At 39.7% G+C, this 17,221-nt stretch overlaps 1 protein-coding gene across 2 annotated transcripts in view; it reads left to right on the forward strand.

Annotated features, from left to right (window-relative positions):
• Positions 1-17,221, forward strand: part of DPH6 (diphthamine biosynthesis 6) — a 409,504-nt gene that overhangs the window by 178,255 nt on the left and 214,028 nt on the right. For both annotated transcript variants that reach the window (XM_090033519.1, XM_090033518.1), the window contains exons 9-12: positions 1,008-1,158; positions 4,676-4,807; positions 8,278-8,407; positions 15,640-15,814. In XM_090033519.1, coding sequence (XP_089889645.1) covers positions 1,008-1,158; positions 4,676-4,807; positions 8,278-8,407; positions 15,640-15,814 — 588 coding nt within the window. The remainder of the gene's footprint in view (positions 1-1,007; positions 1,159-4,675; positions 4,808-8,277; positions 8,408-15,639; positions 15,815-17,221) is intronic.

Below are 17,221 nucleotides of genomic sequence, written 5' to 3' on the forward strand. Positions count from 1 at the left end.
ATTAGGAGCTACAGCTGTATGTAATTACCCGCCGCACTCTAAAATGAGATCTGTGTGCACTCCCTTTAACTTAACAAGTGTCAGTTGCTCAACCTGGAAGGCACTTGTTTTAGCTTCTAGCCAGGGAGCTACTTGCCTCTTGGTAAAAATTGATGGCGCTTTCTTCATGTTAGCTGCTTTGCAGTAATTGCTCATGTTCATGGTCATTCCCCACAGTCGATGAAGGCTGAATCACAAAAGTTAATCCTTGTTTCTTATGGGCCTCCTTGGGCTTAAGGAGTGCTTACAGATATAATGTTTATGAGAATGATAATTGTCTTTAGATATGGGAATAGACAGTCTGCACTCCTTTCCTTCTTCGTGCACTAACACAAGGCAATTCATACACTCGAAAAATCTGTTCTCCCTAATAATCTTTCAAGATGCTAAGCAGCTCCTTGAACTCCCCAGGAGTTTAAGGAGATAAACTGCTTGCAAAATAAGACCAATGAGAATTTTAAAATGATTTAATTCACTATTCACTATTTGAAGTTTACAAATCAGTCCTGGGTACATTAATGCCCAACATGTTTTGACATTTTCTGATTTTATTTATTTATTTATTTATTTTTACATTCTTAGGTTTGTATCCAGCTCTTTCATACTATTTTCCTTCTTTATTCATACCATATACTGTACTTCATTCCTGGAAAAAGTATGTTTGTACTGCATAATGTTACTATATCATTTATCACAATATTAAGTGCCGTCAATTCTGATGTCTACGTTCTGCTAAATCTGCACTATGATTCCACATGCCTTGTCAACAATAATATTTTGTTCCCTGCTAGGTTGCAGTCCAGACAGTGCTGTTCTCCAGTGACTTGCACCAACATTTTAATGTATCTTGAGCCCCGATGTTTCTTATTAGACAAATCTTATGTTGTTTTTTGAGGGCAATCCAAGATGGTTTACTATTGCACAACATAGAAGTTGCTTGACTATTTCAGAATATTTGTTTCAATCAGGTGGAATCTTCAGACAAGTTTATGGACAGTAGCTGTTCTTGTGAAGTAATCTGTAATGAGGATAATGTGTTACCTGCAGCTGAGGAAGATGGACCGAAGGACTTTCCTCCTGTCATCTGGAAATCATTGAAACATAATTCTCTTCAGTATAGTGAGTTTTATATATCTCTGTCTTTACAAGAATGGGTCATATTTATTTCAGACACTGTTGCAGATTATAATGTTAATAGTCTAAAGAGCCTTGTTAGGTGAATTTTGTAGCCTTTCTTCATCTTTGGTGATCGCATAGAGTATTTATAGTTATGTGTTTGAAATTAATTACAGAAATGTTGCTGCCCCTCAGAAGGATCATTTTTATAAGAGAACACACCACCTTTTCACAGCATTTTATGTGTTCATGCCATTAATATATTTAATATATTCAGTCTTTCAAAATAAAATGATTAATTTAATTTTCAGATTGGAAATGACAGTAATTTTATTTTTTTAAATAAACAAATCACACAAATTCTTCTCCTCAATCCCTACAACGTTTAGGGCATTTATTTTATTTTACATTTTTCTCCTAATTCAGTTTAAAAAACTTACCTGTGAAACATACTCTCACCCATGTATTCTAACTATGTGAAAAAGTACCATACTTTTATTTTAATCAGAGTGATTTCAGAATTAGATTCAGCATCTACACCATTTCCTAGGCTCAGATGTTATTTCAAGTCTGTCTTCTTCTGGTATATACTCCCATGTATGTACATGAGAGAACTATACAAGACATCCTCATTAGTGAATAAAGCCAAAAATGTTATGAATGCTCAGGTTTGCAGATCCCAACCTTAAATTAGGAGTTCTAAAACAAGACTATCTATATGACTTTGTTGGAACTACTTCACCATCTCCATTTAATAATGTACCAAGTAATATACGAACAATTACTTCATCTTGCATCGGTGGGAGAAGAGTACAGCTTTTGTCACTTTCAAGAATGCTGCAAAAAAAAATGGAAGAAAGTCTTTGAAACATGCTCAAGTCCTACTTAGGCACCTTAGTTTAAATTACTTTCCTTAAAACTTAGTTTCTTAAATACCCAGAGATCAAATTTTAAAAGGAATTCTGGTTACTATAATATTGGTAAGTGTCTAATACAATGGTTTGCAACCATTTTATATTCAAGGCAGCCCTCAGAAAATGCTTGGTCTTAACTTTTGCACATTTCTTGAGTACAACAAAATAGTAGAGCAATTTTCGTCTTGTAAAGAACTCAGGCCACACCAGATCAGAATGTTTTTAACACTATTGATTTTTATTTGAAATCTCTGGGTTTCTTTTATGAATCATGTTTGCATACCTAACCATACTCACGTTGTGTGGCACCCTGTTGCACCCGTAAAGGGACCTCAGGGCACCTCAGGGTCCTATGGCTCTGAGAATCACTGGTCTATTAGAACGCTAAAAATAGGTAAACAGATTAGGCACATTGTGGGAATTCCAGAAGTGCCTGAGCAGTTGAGGCATTTAACATCCATTAAGATCAAGTAGGAATCGGTACCTAAATATTAGGGCTGCATGAAGCTTCGGGTGGTGATTTGATTTGGAGGAGATTCAGCCTGATTTGGTGGCCAAATCTCTGAATCGATTCAAAGCTCTCCGAATCTTTGGAAAAGATTCGGAGAGCTTTGATAATTTGGACAGTCACTGGTGGCTGCAGCCTGACTCAGAGCTGGTAAGTAGTGGGGCGAGGGAGGGGGGCTGGAGGAGATGGAAGGGGACCATGGGGGGACCTCTGCCAGGTCCCATCCCCTCCCTGCTTCCCCAGCCCTGCTGACCCTTGCCCGTCCCTCCCAGCCCTCCCCATGGCTGCCCCACCTGCCCCAGCTCCTGGTGCTTTAAAAGAAAGCCCCCACTCACTGCATGCTTCCAGCTGGGGGGGCAATCCCTGCTGCTCCACGCTGCATGAGGGGCTCAGCATGAGCCCCCTGAGCCCCCCCAATGGCTAACCCACCCACCCCAGCTCCAGTGCTTTAAGGAAAAAAAACTAGAAAAACCCCAGAACTCACTACTCCTGCAGAGCCTCGGGGCTTAAGGGGCTCATGGAAGAGTCCCCCATGTGGCATGGGTGCCACTGGGGACAGTGGAGATCGCCCCCCACCAGGGAGGAACAGTGAGTCCGGGGTTTTTCTGGGTTTTTTTTGTTTGTTTGTTTTTTTCCTTAATGGGCCAGATCCACAACAGGCAGGGCAGCCATGAGGGGGGCTAGAACAGCGGTGGGGGTTGGAGGGCTCTGCAGAGGTCTCCACACAGCATGAGGCAGTGGGGGGCAACAGGGATGCCCCCCCCCCCCCGGCCTGGAAGCAGCTGGTGAGTTGGGGCTTTTTTTTTAAAGAGCCGGGAGCTGGGGTGGGCAGGGCAGTCATTGCCGGGCGGGGGATGGGCCTAGCTGATTTGGAGATTCGGCAGCAGCCAAATCTCTGAACTGGATTCAGCTGAATCAATCTGGGATAGTGATTCGAATCACTGAATTGAACCACTGTTTCCTGAATCGGCTGAATCCAAAGCAAATACTAGCCGTTTTGCACGGACCTAATAAATATCTTTATTCTATGTTACTTTTGATGTTTTAGAAAATGTAACCTGTAATGCCTAATGCTTTTCTTTCCCCCTTCATGTATGAAGCCATTTTTGTAGTGTTATAGATAGGGAGATTACAGAAGGGATCAAAAAATGACCTTGAATACTTGACTAACGTTTTAAGAAAACACATCTGGCTGAGATGTACAGTTTATAGGCCTTTATGTCCATGCATATACCTGTTTTATCCAGGGATCCTGGTTTTCTCTGATTTAAAAAAAATCCCGAATTTTCAGATTTAAAAAAAGTAACCACAAATCCATATTTTTCCATGAGTAAAAGGAAACAGCACTAATATATATATATGTTGGTGGCATTTCATTTTAATCACAGAAAAATGTAAATTTGAGGGTACTTTTTTAAATTTGAAAATTGGAGATTTTTTTAAATCAGAGAAAACCAGGATCCCTGGTTATATCTTATCATCTAAATTATTTTTTAAACTGTTCAGGTAACCTGTAACTTTGCTATAAAAATTTGTCTTATTGGGTGTGTCTGCCTATGAAATTAATTCGACTGAATAAACTCTGGCACATACCGCTTTGGAATTTATTGCTCCCAGTGTTTACACATGTACACACTGAGCTGAGGTGGAGCAGCTGTGGCTGGCATGGGACCCTCTGCCCCAATGGTCAGCCTGCTCCTCTTGGCTCAGTGTGCTGCAGGGGGACTGGCTGAGGCATGGGGGAGCTCAGTATGGAGCTAGTTGGCAGGCACCACCCACACTAAAGTACCCATGTGCCCCAGCCAGTCCCGTCAGTGTCTACATGTGCGTTGCACTAAATAACACTGTCATAGAATAGTACTTGTGTTGGGCAGTTTTATCCTATGGCAATGTTTATTATTTTACTGCAGCCTAACAGGGCTCCAGGTGTAGACGCTGATGTTTTAATGCAGAGCTAATTAGGCAACTCTGCAGTAAACATCTTATGTAGGCAGGCCCACTGAGAATAGATACTTTACTTTAAAGGGTTTTCTTAGAAAAGCCATAACCTGATATTTGCTGTCATTTTAATCATATTGATATTCTTTCATTTCCATAGGTAAGACATTAGGATGTTCAGGAAAATCCCTAAGTGGTTACCAGTGGGTTTCAGGAATCTCTGCCTGCTTTCTTCCAGCAGAAGGCAAAAGTATTCAAGATGCAGCTCTGGAAGTCTTTTCTTCTCTCCAAGGTGTTTTATTCAATGGAACCATTACTTATCATTAAAAACTATTTCTTTTAATACAGTATGAAATAAAAAAATGATATATTTTTCTGTGTTCTTATAGTGTTAAATTTTGTGATTGTAAATTTTCCATCTTGGGCTTGCCTCAGGCTGAAATCATGATCTGACGACTGCTGACTTTAATATTGAATACATTGTAATGTGCATAGATTCTGAAGACCATAAAGAGCCAGGGTGGGAATCAAATCAGTATAACAGTATTATTTCCACAATATTTTAAAAGCTTTATGGAAAACAACTTTAACTTTTTATAGAATGGAATATATAAAAATATATATATGCCCCCCACCCACCAACACACAGAATATATCTGTGTCTTTCTCTCTCTGCAAAGTATACATAGCATATATGTATGTTTTGTAGATATCGCATAGTTGCTAAAGTGCTTTTGTTAACACCATAGTTTTAAATTAAGTTTTCTAAAAAGCAGTTACTGTTGCACATTTTAGCACCTACGATTAGGTCACTAGCAGTAAATCTCACTTATATACTTAATACAAAGAAGAAATTGCTGTCATGGGAATCATGGAATCCAGATTCCTTACTGTCACACTCTTACAAGATATTGACATATAAAACAAAATGGGACCATTTTGTTTTGCATCTTTCTTCATTTTAAACTTTTAAGTAAAGAATGTTTATGGAGGCTTCTTTTTCATTCATAAACCTGGAAATCATTCTTAGGACTACATGAGTAGGCTCATATTCTTGTTCAAGAATTCTTGTGATGTATTAGCTCATAAAATCTTTATGTTTGGCTTGTGCAGCTGAGTTCATGACTGAATACAAAATGATAGAGAAGCCTTAGCATTTTAGAAAGCAAAGAAGTCACGCTTCCTCGAAGGCCCTTAAGCTAGTTTTTAACAGCCTGGAAATCAGCAAAGAGGGTATAATCAAACTTGTAGTTAAAGGCACCACTGTTTAGTGTAAATCTTTTGGGCATAATCTGTAAATTGAAGCAAAGGGGCTCTATAACATTTTACTTGGTTCTCATTATATTTGTATGGACATCTGCCAGTCTAAACATTTTGTGTTTTTGCTTTACCATCAATCAGAAGTAAAAAAAAACCCAAAAAACCTGATTATGTCACTGGTCAGTTGAGTAGCCTATTGCTTTCAGCATGTTACTTGTATTAGCTGTATTGTTTTCCATTTCTGGCAAAATAGTAGTTTTTTGATCTTTGGTAGAAAATGTCAGTGCTCACATTTCCTGTGGGTTTTTCGCCTTTTCGTGTTGAGGGTGGGGAAAGTTGAATGAATTATGATCCTGTCATCTGAAGAAACCACAATATGTTTCTTTTGCCAAATTTTTCTGAGAGCTAAACTGATCATCTCTAGGTATGTATGCGCCTTTTCCTGGACTCGTACTAGCAACCTACACAGGACTTCAGCCTGTTCTCTATCATGCTGTGACACTGGAGCATACACATGTCCTTTTAGCCTTGTTCTAGGAAGGTTAATTGATTTAATTTTCTCTAAAGAGGACAAGCTTTGCCAGAAGGATTTAGAAATGAAACTGTGTCAGTGGACTTCTAGAAATGTATACGAATCATACCTCATAATATCAAGACCAAAAAGGGGAATTCGCTGCAGTATTTTTGTATTTATTCTGTGACTGTATTTATTTGAGCTTTTCTTACAGTGATGTTTTTGAAAATACTATTTGTTATTGTAACCTTTGTGTTTTGTAACCTTAGTTGTTATACATTAACACATCTCTATAGGTTTCAATGCAGCTACACAGATTTACACTGAGGAACTAACCTAGAATTAAATATGCTCCCCACTGTGTGTTTCTACATGAGACACTTAACTGAGCATTAGCATAGTTTACTGCAAAGTAAGCATGTGCATTTATACGTGCACATGCTTACTATGCAGTAAACCTCCCTAATCCTGAGTAAATTTGCTACTTGCAAATGTATCTCCTCATTCCTCCAGTTCATTAATAAATTTCTCTGTGAATAAGAGACAGGTTTTATTTTTATGACTTAAAGAAATTAGAAATTAACTTTAAAATATTTCAACTTGGTCAAATATTCACACGGCAAATATTTGTTGGTGGTGGTTTTTGCTTTTTCAATATAGACCTGTATTTCTCCCAAATAAATGTTTCACATTATGCACAATTACATTTTAACTTCACAAAAAGCTTTTACTGCTTGGCTAAAATATTGTTTCGCTTACTGAAGGTTCGAAAAATATATGATTTCCTTGCTGTCTAGTGGAGTAATAGCTGACATTGACTTACTGGTTTCTTTTGGGCAGCTTTCAAAGCACAGCTCTGCTTTAGCACAGATTTATAATTTTATGCTAATTACTTCTTTGATATTTTAGAGCTACGTCTTGACTAAGTAGGAGTTCTGTAGATTTTTTTTGTCAGTTGCTTTATCATTACATATGTCTTACTTTTTCCTTTATTCCCATGAATAGTTTCCCATTCTAGACTTAGTACTAAGCAATGGCATGAGTGGGGATAGCTCACATACTTACTGCTAATTCCAGCCCAATGGAATGACTTTAATGGAAACATGCCAACTTAAATTTTTCTCTGAACCTATTTGAGACAACAGACACGTTTTACATGAAAACACTTTCCTTTTCACTTTAGCCACTTCAGCAGTTTACTTCTTTACTCTCTTTCTCTTCCATTAGAGGACACACATGTTTGTACAGTATATGGCTTTAAAAAGCAATATAGTCAAAATGATCGTGAAGGTAGGTCATGAAGTTTGCAGTTAGCTAGGGTCCAATTGGATCCTTCTGCTGTATACAGTCTATATTTAATTTATGGAATTTAGTTTCTATTGGTTATGAAAATTAAATGTAGGCTATGAGGATCATAGAATACAGTGTCCCATAAATTTTGTTACAGCAGGCTTGTTGTAAATTCCATTCTCTTAATTACCTTGATTTGATCTTTTCTCCCCTACCAGGTCAGCATAAATTTAGTCACAGATTGGATCCAAGCAGAGGGATGAATTAGGTGACCTCATGGGGGTCCTGTCCAGGCCTACATATCTCTGATTCTAAGTCCAGGAAAGATTGTTATTGTTATTTTTTGTTTTTAAACTGATAATAGTGGTGCAGTGGAACGTAGACAGCATGTATACACACAGTGCATTCTCTTAAGGCAATTTTAAGTCACCATTATTTGGGTATGAAGAACCTTCATTTATCTTCTATCTCTGTTATCAGAAACTTAACATAAAAAAGGACTTCATAAAAACTAGAGGAAAATCATCAACGATTATTAAGAGGGAAAGTAATATATTACTAAAGACTTCAATCATATTAAACGTGTTAAGTTACTATCATTTACTTTTCTTGAACAAACATAAGATGCCTCTGCTATCTTTCTGTCCACATTTAAAATATCCTATCTTTAACAGCTATGTTATTTTTTTTTCCTGCAGCTAATATGAATTCCATGGGATTTGAACTGAAAGATATTATTTTGGTCCATTTGTATATGAAGAGCATGAAAGATTTTGCTGTAATAAATTCAGCCTATGTGACAGAGTTTGATTTGTGTCCACCGGCAAGGTAGGATCAGACTAATGCTATATATTTATGATACACTGTAATATACTGTGTTACAGCTACTATATTTATATTTATGAAATTTTTGTACACATTTTTGTTTCTCTTTTGTACTCAGAAATAGGCTTGCACCCACCTTTTTTGGGAGAACAGCCTGTTTCTTTCTTTCTTCATGTAACATTACTGTTAAGGTAATCATAAGCATGTATACTTCTTTAATAAAATAATGCATGTGACAGGGAAATCGTTTTACTGTTCTAAATATATAGCTGACTTATTTTGCAATCGAGACCAAGCAGATACCTTTTAATATTTGTGCCTGTCACAGCTCCAAATGTGATGGCAAATCCAGATCTGATGAAGTAAGCCAGTCCAACAATCTAGGCTTGCAGTATTAACCATATTTTCAGTCCTTTTTCTCTCATAGGTTCTACTTTGAGTGGCTATATTGCATTTAAAGTGGTATAGCAAATGCCTAGAATACTGGAACATTTTTATTTAATTTTTAAAAGTTATGTATCAAAATCATAAATTCTGTTACAATAGGAGTAGGCAATGTTTTGCAGCTGGAGATCACTTTTAAAGGAGCTTAGCTTCCAACGCAGCCCATGCTGCCTCTAGAGTTGGAGCTGAAGGCACACTCACTGGTCTCTCTCCCGCAATTCCTTTCTGCTGCCTGTTGCTTCTTTCTGCTGGTGAGCCACTATGCAAGCAAAACCCTCCACTGTTGAAACGCTGCTGAAGTTCCCCAGTTGTACAGGCTAGATCCAGCCTCCAGGCCATAGGTTGGTGATCTCTGAATTAGAAAATAAGCTTAAAAAAAAGAGAGAGAGAAAAAAATTGTCTTAATGTTCCTAATTTTTGTTTAAAGCAAACAGTTCCAGCTAGAAACATGAATATGCTTTCATTTCACAATGCTTAGCAAGTGAAATACTACAATGATAGCTGATTTAGTGAACAAAATGTTATGTATGCTCTTTGTGCCGTGCTGTTACAATTTGAAAACTTCAGATCAGATCAGCTAAAATTCAGTTTTTCTAAAAATGTTAGCAGAGTTCCAAATTTTAACAAATGCAGTAATGAAGAGTTCACAGTACACATTGTAAGTTCATGTATGTTGAGTTCATGTAGGTGCTATAAAGAGTTAATAGAGGATATTTCTTTATATGGAAAACAAATATTAATATCTTGATGTAACAAAGCCATCAATGTCCAGATCTGATATGCAAGTTAATACTTTTTTTCAGTGTTGTGTTTTATCCAGTCCCAGATTAAATTTGCAAACTCTAAAACTCTGAAAACTCTAAATCCCAGTTATCTACTTTGAGTTGAAGGGTGTTTTAGTGCTTTGTAAGTCAACTTCTTTCAGGATCAGGCCTTAGGTGATGTAATTTTTATTGAGGTCTTTTAATCTTTCCTCAAAGGTTAGCTGTCGTTATTATTATTGTTATTATTATGATTGCACTTTGCTATATTCTGTTCAGGTTGTCAGTGGCTTTTGCAATTAAGTTCTTGGAAGTGAAAACAATATTGTAGGTTCAGTCACACTAGAGCTGTAGAGTTTGGAATAGTTTCTCCCTTGTTCTTTTATCTGATGCTTGTGTGTACACTCTACCAAATTATATTGATCTTTTTATTGGCTGCTATATTGCATTGCAGACTCTTGTCTAACTTTCTGGCCACTGTCACCACTATCTCTCTTTCATCATTGTTAGTTTTCAAGTTTTTCCCTCCCACTGAACATCTGTGTAAGGGATTATAATTCCCCAGATCAAGCACACTTGCATTTTCATTATACTGAATTTGGTATTCTCTGAATTTATTATTTTAATGATTACCTTCTTCCCTCCTTTCCATAAATTAAAATATTAATAAATAAAGTTAAAAGCCTCTACAGTTCATAAAATGATACTTATTTTTAGTGCTGAATAAAATCTGTTAAAAAAAGTAAGTTCTTTACTTTTTCCCCATTGTGTAAAAGTTAGGGTCGTATTATTTATTCAAGTTAACAAGATTCATTTCCCACTACTTAGGAACAGCTTTGCTAGTAATTGGATCTGTGTGGGTCTCATTGCTTTGAAAGTTTCCTTCAGATAAATATCCATGCATCCTTATTAATGTCATGCCCCGTGATTTACAAAATCTTCCTGTACTTTATCCCAAAATTCAGTCAGTTGAGAAGAGGTTGAGAAATAATGGAATTAAGTTGCAAGCTTGCATTTGCTACAGAGTGGGGAAGAATTATACAATATATAATAGGGATTATGCAACATAGCAGGACTATAATAAAGATAAAATATAATCTGTTTTTCCATCTTTATTGCTTTATTACCAGTCTGAATACTACTGAGAGCTTGCATTGCCTCATGCCGGGCATGACTTTTTGATATTTGTCCTTTTACTTTTCCTTATACCTGACATGTTTGAAGCAAGATTGAAAAATAATACCAGCTGAAAAACATGAATATAATTAAAAACAGGAAGGGAAAAAGGAAAAGGTTAAATATTATAAGTTTAAAAAGATAACATAAAACTCTATTTGAAAGCCAAAATACCATATTTTTCCTTATTTTGACCAATCAGTAAAAATTCTTTAAAAGTGTTCTGTTCTGTTTATGAACCAATCAGATGAACTAATGAGCACGCCATATATTAAAGAAAAAAGCAAGACTTTTAGAACAGTATTGTTTAGTAATGGTCACCCAAGTAGTACTGCAACTGTACCAAAATAAATCTTTGAAAGACATTGATGTGACAAGATGCTATTCCACTGACACTGTTTGGGTGCATCCACACGTGTGCTTTACTATGAAGCTGACTAATGGGTTTTTTAATAATAAGTTGTTTACATATATTTATATTCCAAATATTTATATAATGTAGGCAACCTAATAAATGTGTGCAGTAGAGATATATATCAATAAAAATAGGCATTTCCACTGCACATTTTATTGTTGATAGCACGCACAGCCTGTATTTTCATGTGCCTTATAGATTCATAGATGCTAGAGTTGGAAGGGACCTCAACAGATCATCGAGTCTGACCCCCTGCCTAGGCAGGAAAGAGTGCTGGGGTCAGATGACCCCGGCCAGATGCGTATCCAGCCTTCTCTTAAAGACTCCCAAGGTAAGGGAGAGAACCACCTCCCTTGGAAGCCCATTCCAGGTTTTGGCTACCCTTAACGTGAAGAAGTTTTTCCTGATATCTAACCTAAATCTGCTGTCTGTCAGTTTGTGACCATTGTTCCTTGTTACCCCAAGAGGTGCCCTGGTGAACAGAGAATCTCTAGTCCCTTGCTGCGTCCCCCTAAGGAATTTGTAGGCAGCCACAAGATCACCTCTCAGCCTTCTCGTGCAGAAGCTGAAGAGGTCCAGGTTCCCCAGTCTCTCCTCACAGTGCTTATCCTGTAAGCCCTTGACCATATGAGTGGCTCTCCTCTGGACCCTCTGAAGTCTATCAACATCCTTCTTGAAGTATGGCGCCCAAAGCTGGATGCAGTACTCCAACTGCAGTCTGACCAATGCCACATAGAGGGGAAGTATCACTTCCTTGAGTCTATTTGTCATTCATCTGCTGATGCATGATAAAGTGCAGTTAGCTTTGCTGATGATTTCACTGACAACTCATGTTCATCTTGGAGTCTGCTATGACTCTGAGATCCATTTCCGCTTCTGTGCTGCTGAGAGGGTCACTTCCCAGCCAGTAGGTGTGTTGGATATATTTGTGCCCTGGGTGCAGCACTCTATATTTGTCCTTGTTGTACTGCATCCTACTGTGTACTGCCCACTTTTCTAACCTGTCCAGGTCTGCCTGCAATCATTCCCTACCCTCCTGAGTGTGCACTTCACCCCACAATTTAGTATCATCCACAAACTTAGAGAGAGCACACTTCACACCCACATCCAAGTCACTGATGGAGATATTGAAGAGTACAAGGCCCAAGGACTGAACCCTGCATGACCCCACACCCCACATCCAGGTCAATACCAACCCGTCTGCTACCACTCTGGGTGCGACTGCTAAGCCAATTTGCCACCCACCAGACTGTGTAAACATCTATATCACAGCCTCTTAATTTATTTATGAGGATGGGTTGAGATACTGTGTCAAAGGCCTTGTTAAAATCCAAGAAAATGACATCCACCTCTTCTCTTGTGTCTAAGCATTTTGTGATCCTGTCATAAAACAAAATCAGATTGGTCAGGCATGATCTACCTGCTACAAATCCATGTTGGTTTCCCTGCTGCATTATTTTTCCCACTGGACTCCCACAGATCTGATCTTTCATAATATTTTCAAAGACCTTTCCAAGGATGGAGGAGAGACTGACTGACCTATAATTACTTGGATCCTTCTTCCTCCCCTTCTTGAAAATAGGGACCACATTAGCCCTTTTTCGGTCCTCCAGGACCTGACCCAAGCGCCACAAGCACTCAAACAGCCGTGCCAGTGCTTCTGCTATGACACCGACCAATTCCTTCAGTACTCTTGGATGAAGCTCATCCAGGCCTGCTGACTTGAACGTATCCAGTTCATCCAAGTGGCTCTGCACCAAGTCAGCATAGACAGTTGATAGGCTGGTGTCCCTCTGATGCCCGTCTAAGAGCCCATTAGGAGACTTATCTTGACCCCTGTTCAAGAACACTGAGGCAAAAAACTCATTGAGTAGATTAGCCTTGTTCCCCCTGTCTGTCACTAATACTATTATGCCTCGTATTATATGCTCTTAACTTTAATTTTGGAGGCATGGAAGAATGGAGATGTCAAAGGGAATTAATCCCATAGTCTTCTGGAGAATGTACAGTTGTGTTTATTCTTAGTGGCTCTGTCTTTGTTGACCTGTTTGAAGCATATTCATCAAGGAATTATAACACAAACCTGAGCCAACACAGCCTGAGGGAACTAAAATTATATCCCATAAAGAACCATGGCAACTTATTTCCAAGATGATGGAAGAGACGAGCAAAGGAAGTACCATAACTGAGTCACAGTTCTTTGAGAGCTTCCTCAAGAAGTTCATAATTAAACTCTGCCCCATATTCAGTGATGAGGTTTCTGGCTTATTTGAATCCTGAAAATAATAATAAGAAAACTTCTCATTTAATTCAGGACCAGAAAACTATAGGACTTATAATCCATAAGGGGTTAAAACTGATGAGGAATAAAAGCAAAAATTACTTACAGGAGTTATACTTATGTTAGGATCGTGCATGCTATAACAGATCCACAGCCCTAACTTGTTATATTTATGGATATCAACCTGGGTACAATATGACAATTTAGATCTAAATTACCTATCAAGGCTTCCTGAGTCATGTTGTAAAAGAGCACTGAGTTCTCTGACAGACTCAGAAACATGTGGCTATGTAAAATTGACTGTAACACTATTTGATTCCTTGGTGTGGTTTCTAAGCTGAGAATGAATGGTGCCAGTAGAGGCAAAAGCATTGTGGGCTCCCAGCCACAGGTGTGCACCACACACCGCCAGCCTCACAGCTGAGAAGGCTCTTAGTATTGTCAGTGTTGTCAGCTGCAGGGCTTACATCATGGAGAATGCTGTTCCCCCCTACAGGCAGGGGCAGATTAAGATTCACTGGGGCCCTGGACCAGGCCCCCCACCTCAGCCCAGGGCCCCCCCAACCCATGCCTTGCCCTGCAGCTTTGGGCTCTGTCCCTAGCTGGTGCAGTAGGGGCAGCAGCCAAAGCAGGACACACTGTCCTGGGACAGGAGCCATGGCTGCCCCTGCCCACAGGTCCATGCGGGAGCTGGTGCCAGGGGTATGGAGCCACTGCTCTCTGGGTGTGACCAATGTAGACCAAGGTGTAGGTGGGGGGCCCTTGCTCCACCACAGCTCAGTTCAGCTGCAGCAGCACACAGCAGCCGCATCCCACAGCTTTGCACATGCCCAGCCTAGCCCCCGATTTTGTCCGTGCCAAGGCAGGGGCCCCTGGGCCCAAACCCAGCTGACCTGTGCATTAATCCACATATGCCTGCAAGCATTCCCAGCTGTGGGGCTCACAGTAGGGGCAGTAAGAAGAACGCTGCCCTTACTGTGAACCTTGTGAGGTATAGCGCTTGCAGTGGCAGCAGTGATCCCCCACACTGCTGCACATGGGAGCCAGGAATCTCACAAGACTTGCAGCAAGGGCAGTGTTCTTTTCACTGCCACCATTGTGAGCCCAGGAGAGATGTTGTCTGCAGGGCTTGCAGTGGGGGAACGCTGCCTTTGCTGCAATCCTCCCTCTGTGAGCCGCACAAATGGTGATTCTCACAATGAGGTCAGTGTTCCTGGAGCTGCCCCCTGCTACACTCCCTACAGCCCTTGTCGGCTGTTGGGTCTGCAGTAAAGGCAGTATGGGGAACAAACTGAGGCCCCCGGCACCAGCGATAGAGCATGATGGGATCCCATTGTGGCTGCATATGTAAAGGGGCCCTGACTGTCAATCAGGTATTAAATCACTACAGGGTGGAATTCAGTATTTTTGTGGCTTTAGACCAAAGTTCTGTTCCTACCTGTAGAGCTCTACAGCAGAACAAGAGCAGTTCTGAACACTGATATTTTAAATACTCTAAGTGACACCTTTCCTGCTTCCTTTCTCTGCTTTAGCCTCTTCTGCTTCTCATGTTACTGTATGTCTCTTGCTTCCACATTTGCATAGCTGGCTGCTTAATCCCTCATCCCTTCTTAAAGTCATAAAATAACAGATATAAAAATTGCTGAAAAAAATTGTATGATTCCTTATATGATACAAACAGATTTATGTTGAATTTTGGCCAAAAATAAACATTATTTGGCAGTTTGCATGGCTGCCAAATTGCATTATGTACAGAAACGCAGCTATGGAAGTTTTTGCTAGTAATATGCTAGAAGCACAAACCCAAGAGTGTGGATCCATAGTAAATTTGCAAAATTGTTTTGAAAAATTACCAGCCCAAGCAGATAATCTATTTATCCATCCTTATGATGACTGTCATAGAGAGAAAGTTTCCACTTGCCTGTGGCAGGTGAGATTCTACTTTTTGGCAGGTAGATTCTTGTAATATTATACTACTTGGCAAGTAGAATCTTGCAATATTATACTACAAGTTTCTTAATAATCATAAATCATTGTTTTTTTTGTGCTATAAGTGAAACAGAGAAGTCTGTAACATAGTAACAACAGACAAAAACATTGATGGTCAGTTCTTAAGTTTGGTAAATAACCTTTCATATTGACTTGGCTTATTTTTTAGAGTGTGTGTAGAGGTCCCATTGCCTGATGGAATACTGTTTTGGATTGACTGCCTTGCACATAGCTGTGACTTTACGACTGATGACACAGCCTGTTATGAAAAGCAGGTCATGCATGTACAGAGCATTTCTCACTGGGCACCTGCTAACATAGGACCTTACAGTCAGTCAGTCAAGGTAAGCAATCTTGATTCTTTCATGTGAATTCTTTACTGCTTTACTGAAATGACTAGTTATAAAATTTGGTTTTCCTCTTTTGGGCGAATTCATATCAATGGGAAAAAAGAACAAAAACTAAGGTCTGGCCTTTTTGCCTTTATGACATGATATAAAACAGGGCTGTGCAACTTATAAGTGGCCAGGGGCTGAACCCCCCATGGGCCACACCAGAGTGAGCCACAGGCATCTGAAGCTATAGAACAAAGAACATACTGCCTTCTGATGCCCCTTATGTCACTGCTGGACTGCAGGGATCTAGGTACACCTTCAGCTTCTCATACAACACCACACTGCCCCACCCCTGGTTTGGGTGCTGGCAGCTAAAGCCATAGGAGGGAGGGGAAGCCTAGAGACTCTGGTGCTTTTACACCCAGAGCAATTTGGAGAGCAGCAGGCAGGCAGGAGCCCAGGGGCTGCAACTCAACCCCTTGCAAGCCATGTGTAGCTTACAGTTGGATTACTCTGATTTAAGAAAATACAAAAATGAGTATATACATTTTCAGTTTTAAAATTTCTGCATGCAACAGTGTTCAACTAAACTGAAAATACGGCAACTCTTTCATTCTGTGATTGTCAGGCAGGATAAGGGACAACTATTTCTTGTTGAGATTTTAAGAAAAGCCTCTTGAGCTTCTGTGCTATAATTCTAACAAGAAGTACTTACAATGCTGGTATATTTCTGTATACTTTCTAGTATGCAACTACAACACTTACAACATCTCCAGGTATTTGGAATTTCTTAATTTTGAAAGAGAACAAGTCCAGAATTTTTCTTAGGAAAGTCAGTTCCTAAATACATGAACATTGAATTCCCTTGTGAAGCTCTAAAATCTTATTTACCACATAAAAACAAAGCAGGATTTATGAAATACTTAATATTTTCAAAATTTACATTTAAAACAAAGTGAATGAAATGTGATATAATGTAGTGGTGTGTAAACTTTTAGCCCTGCTGGCCAGATAAACGATGTGGGGCCATTCCCTCGGATGGATTAAGCACTGCCTCTTCCCTGCCCTACTTACTGGGATTGGGCCCCAACACTGCACACTGTAATCCTCTGTGTGCTGGAATAAAGCCTTGGGGATTTGGCACCTCCCCCTCCTGTCCCTGCGCTCCAAGCTTGGATCCTAGGGGCCTGGCACAGCCCCCCTGATCCCATACACTGGGATTGGGCCATGAAGGCCTGGCACTACCCCCTTCTGGCCCCCCACTACCCCCTTCATGCCCCTGCACCAGGATTGGGCCATGGGTCTTAGCACTGTTTCCTCTTCTGCCCGGCCCTGCATGCTGGGATTGGGTGCCTAATCTGGTGCACAGGGCCTGGGGCTCCCCATGGGTCTGGAAATCTGGCAGCAAGGGAATGG

Source organism: Crocodylus siamensis, chromosome 2 (genome assembly GCF_052110815.1).
Source record: "Crocodylus siamensis isolate JL-2025a chromosome 2, ASM5211081v1, whole genome shotgun sequence".
Lineage (NCBI taxonomy): Eukaryota > Metazoa > Chordata > Crocodylia > Crocodylidae > Crocodylus > Crocodylus siamensis.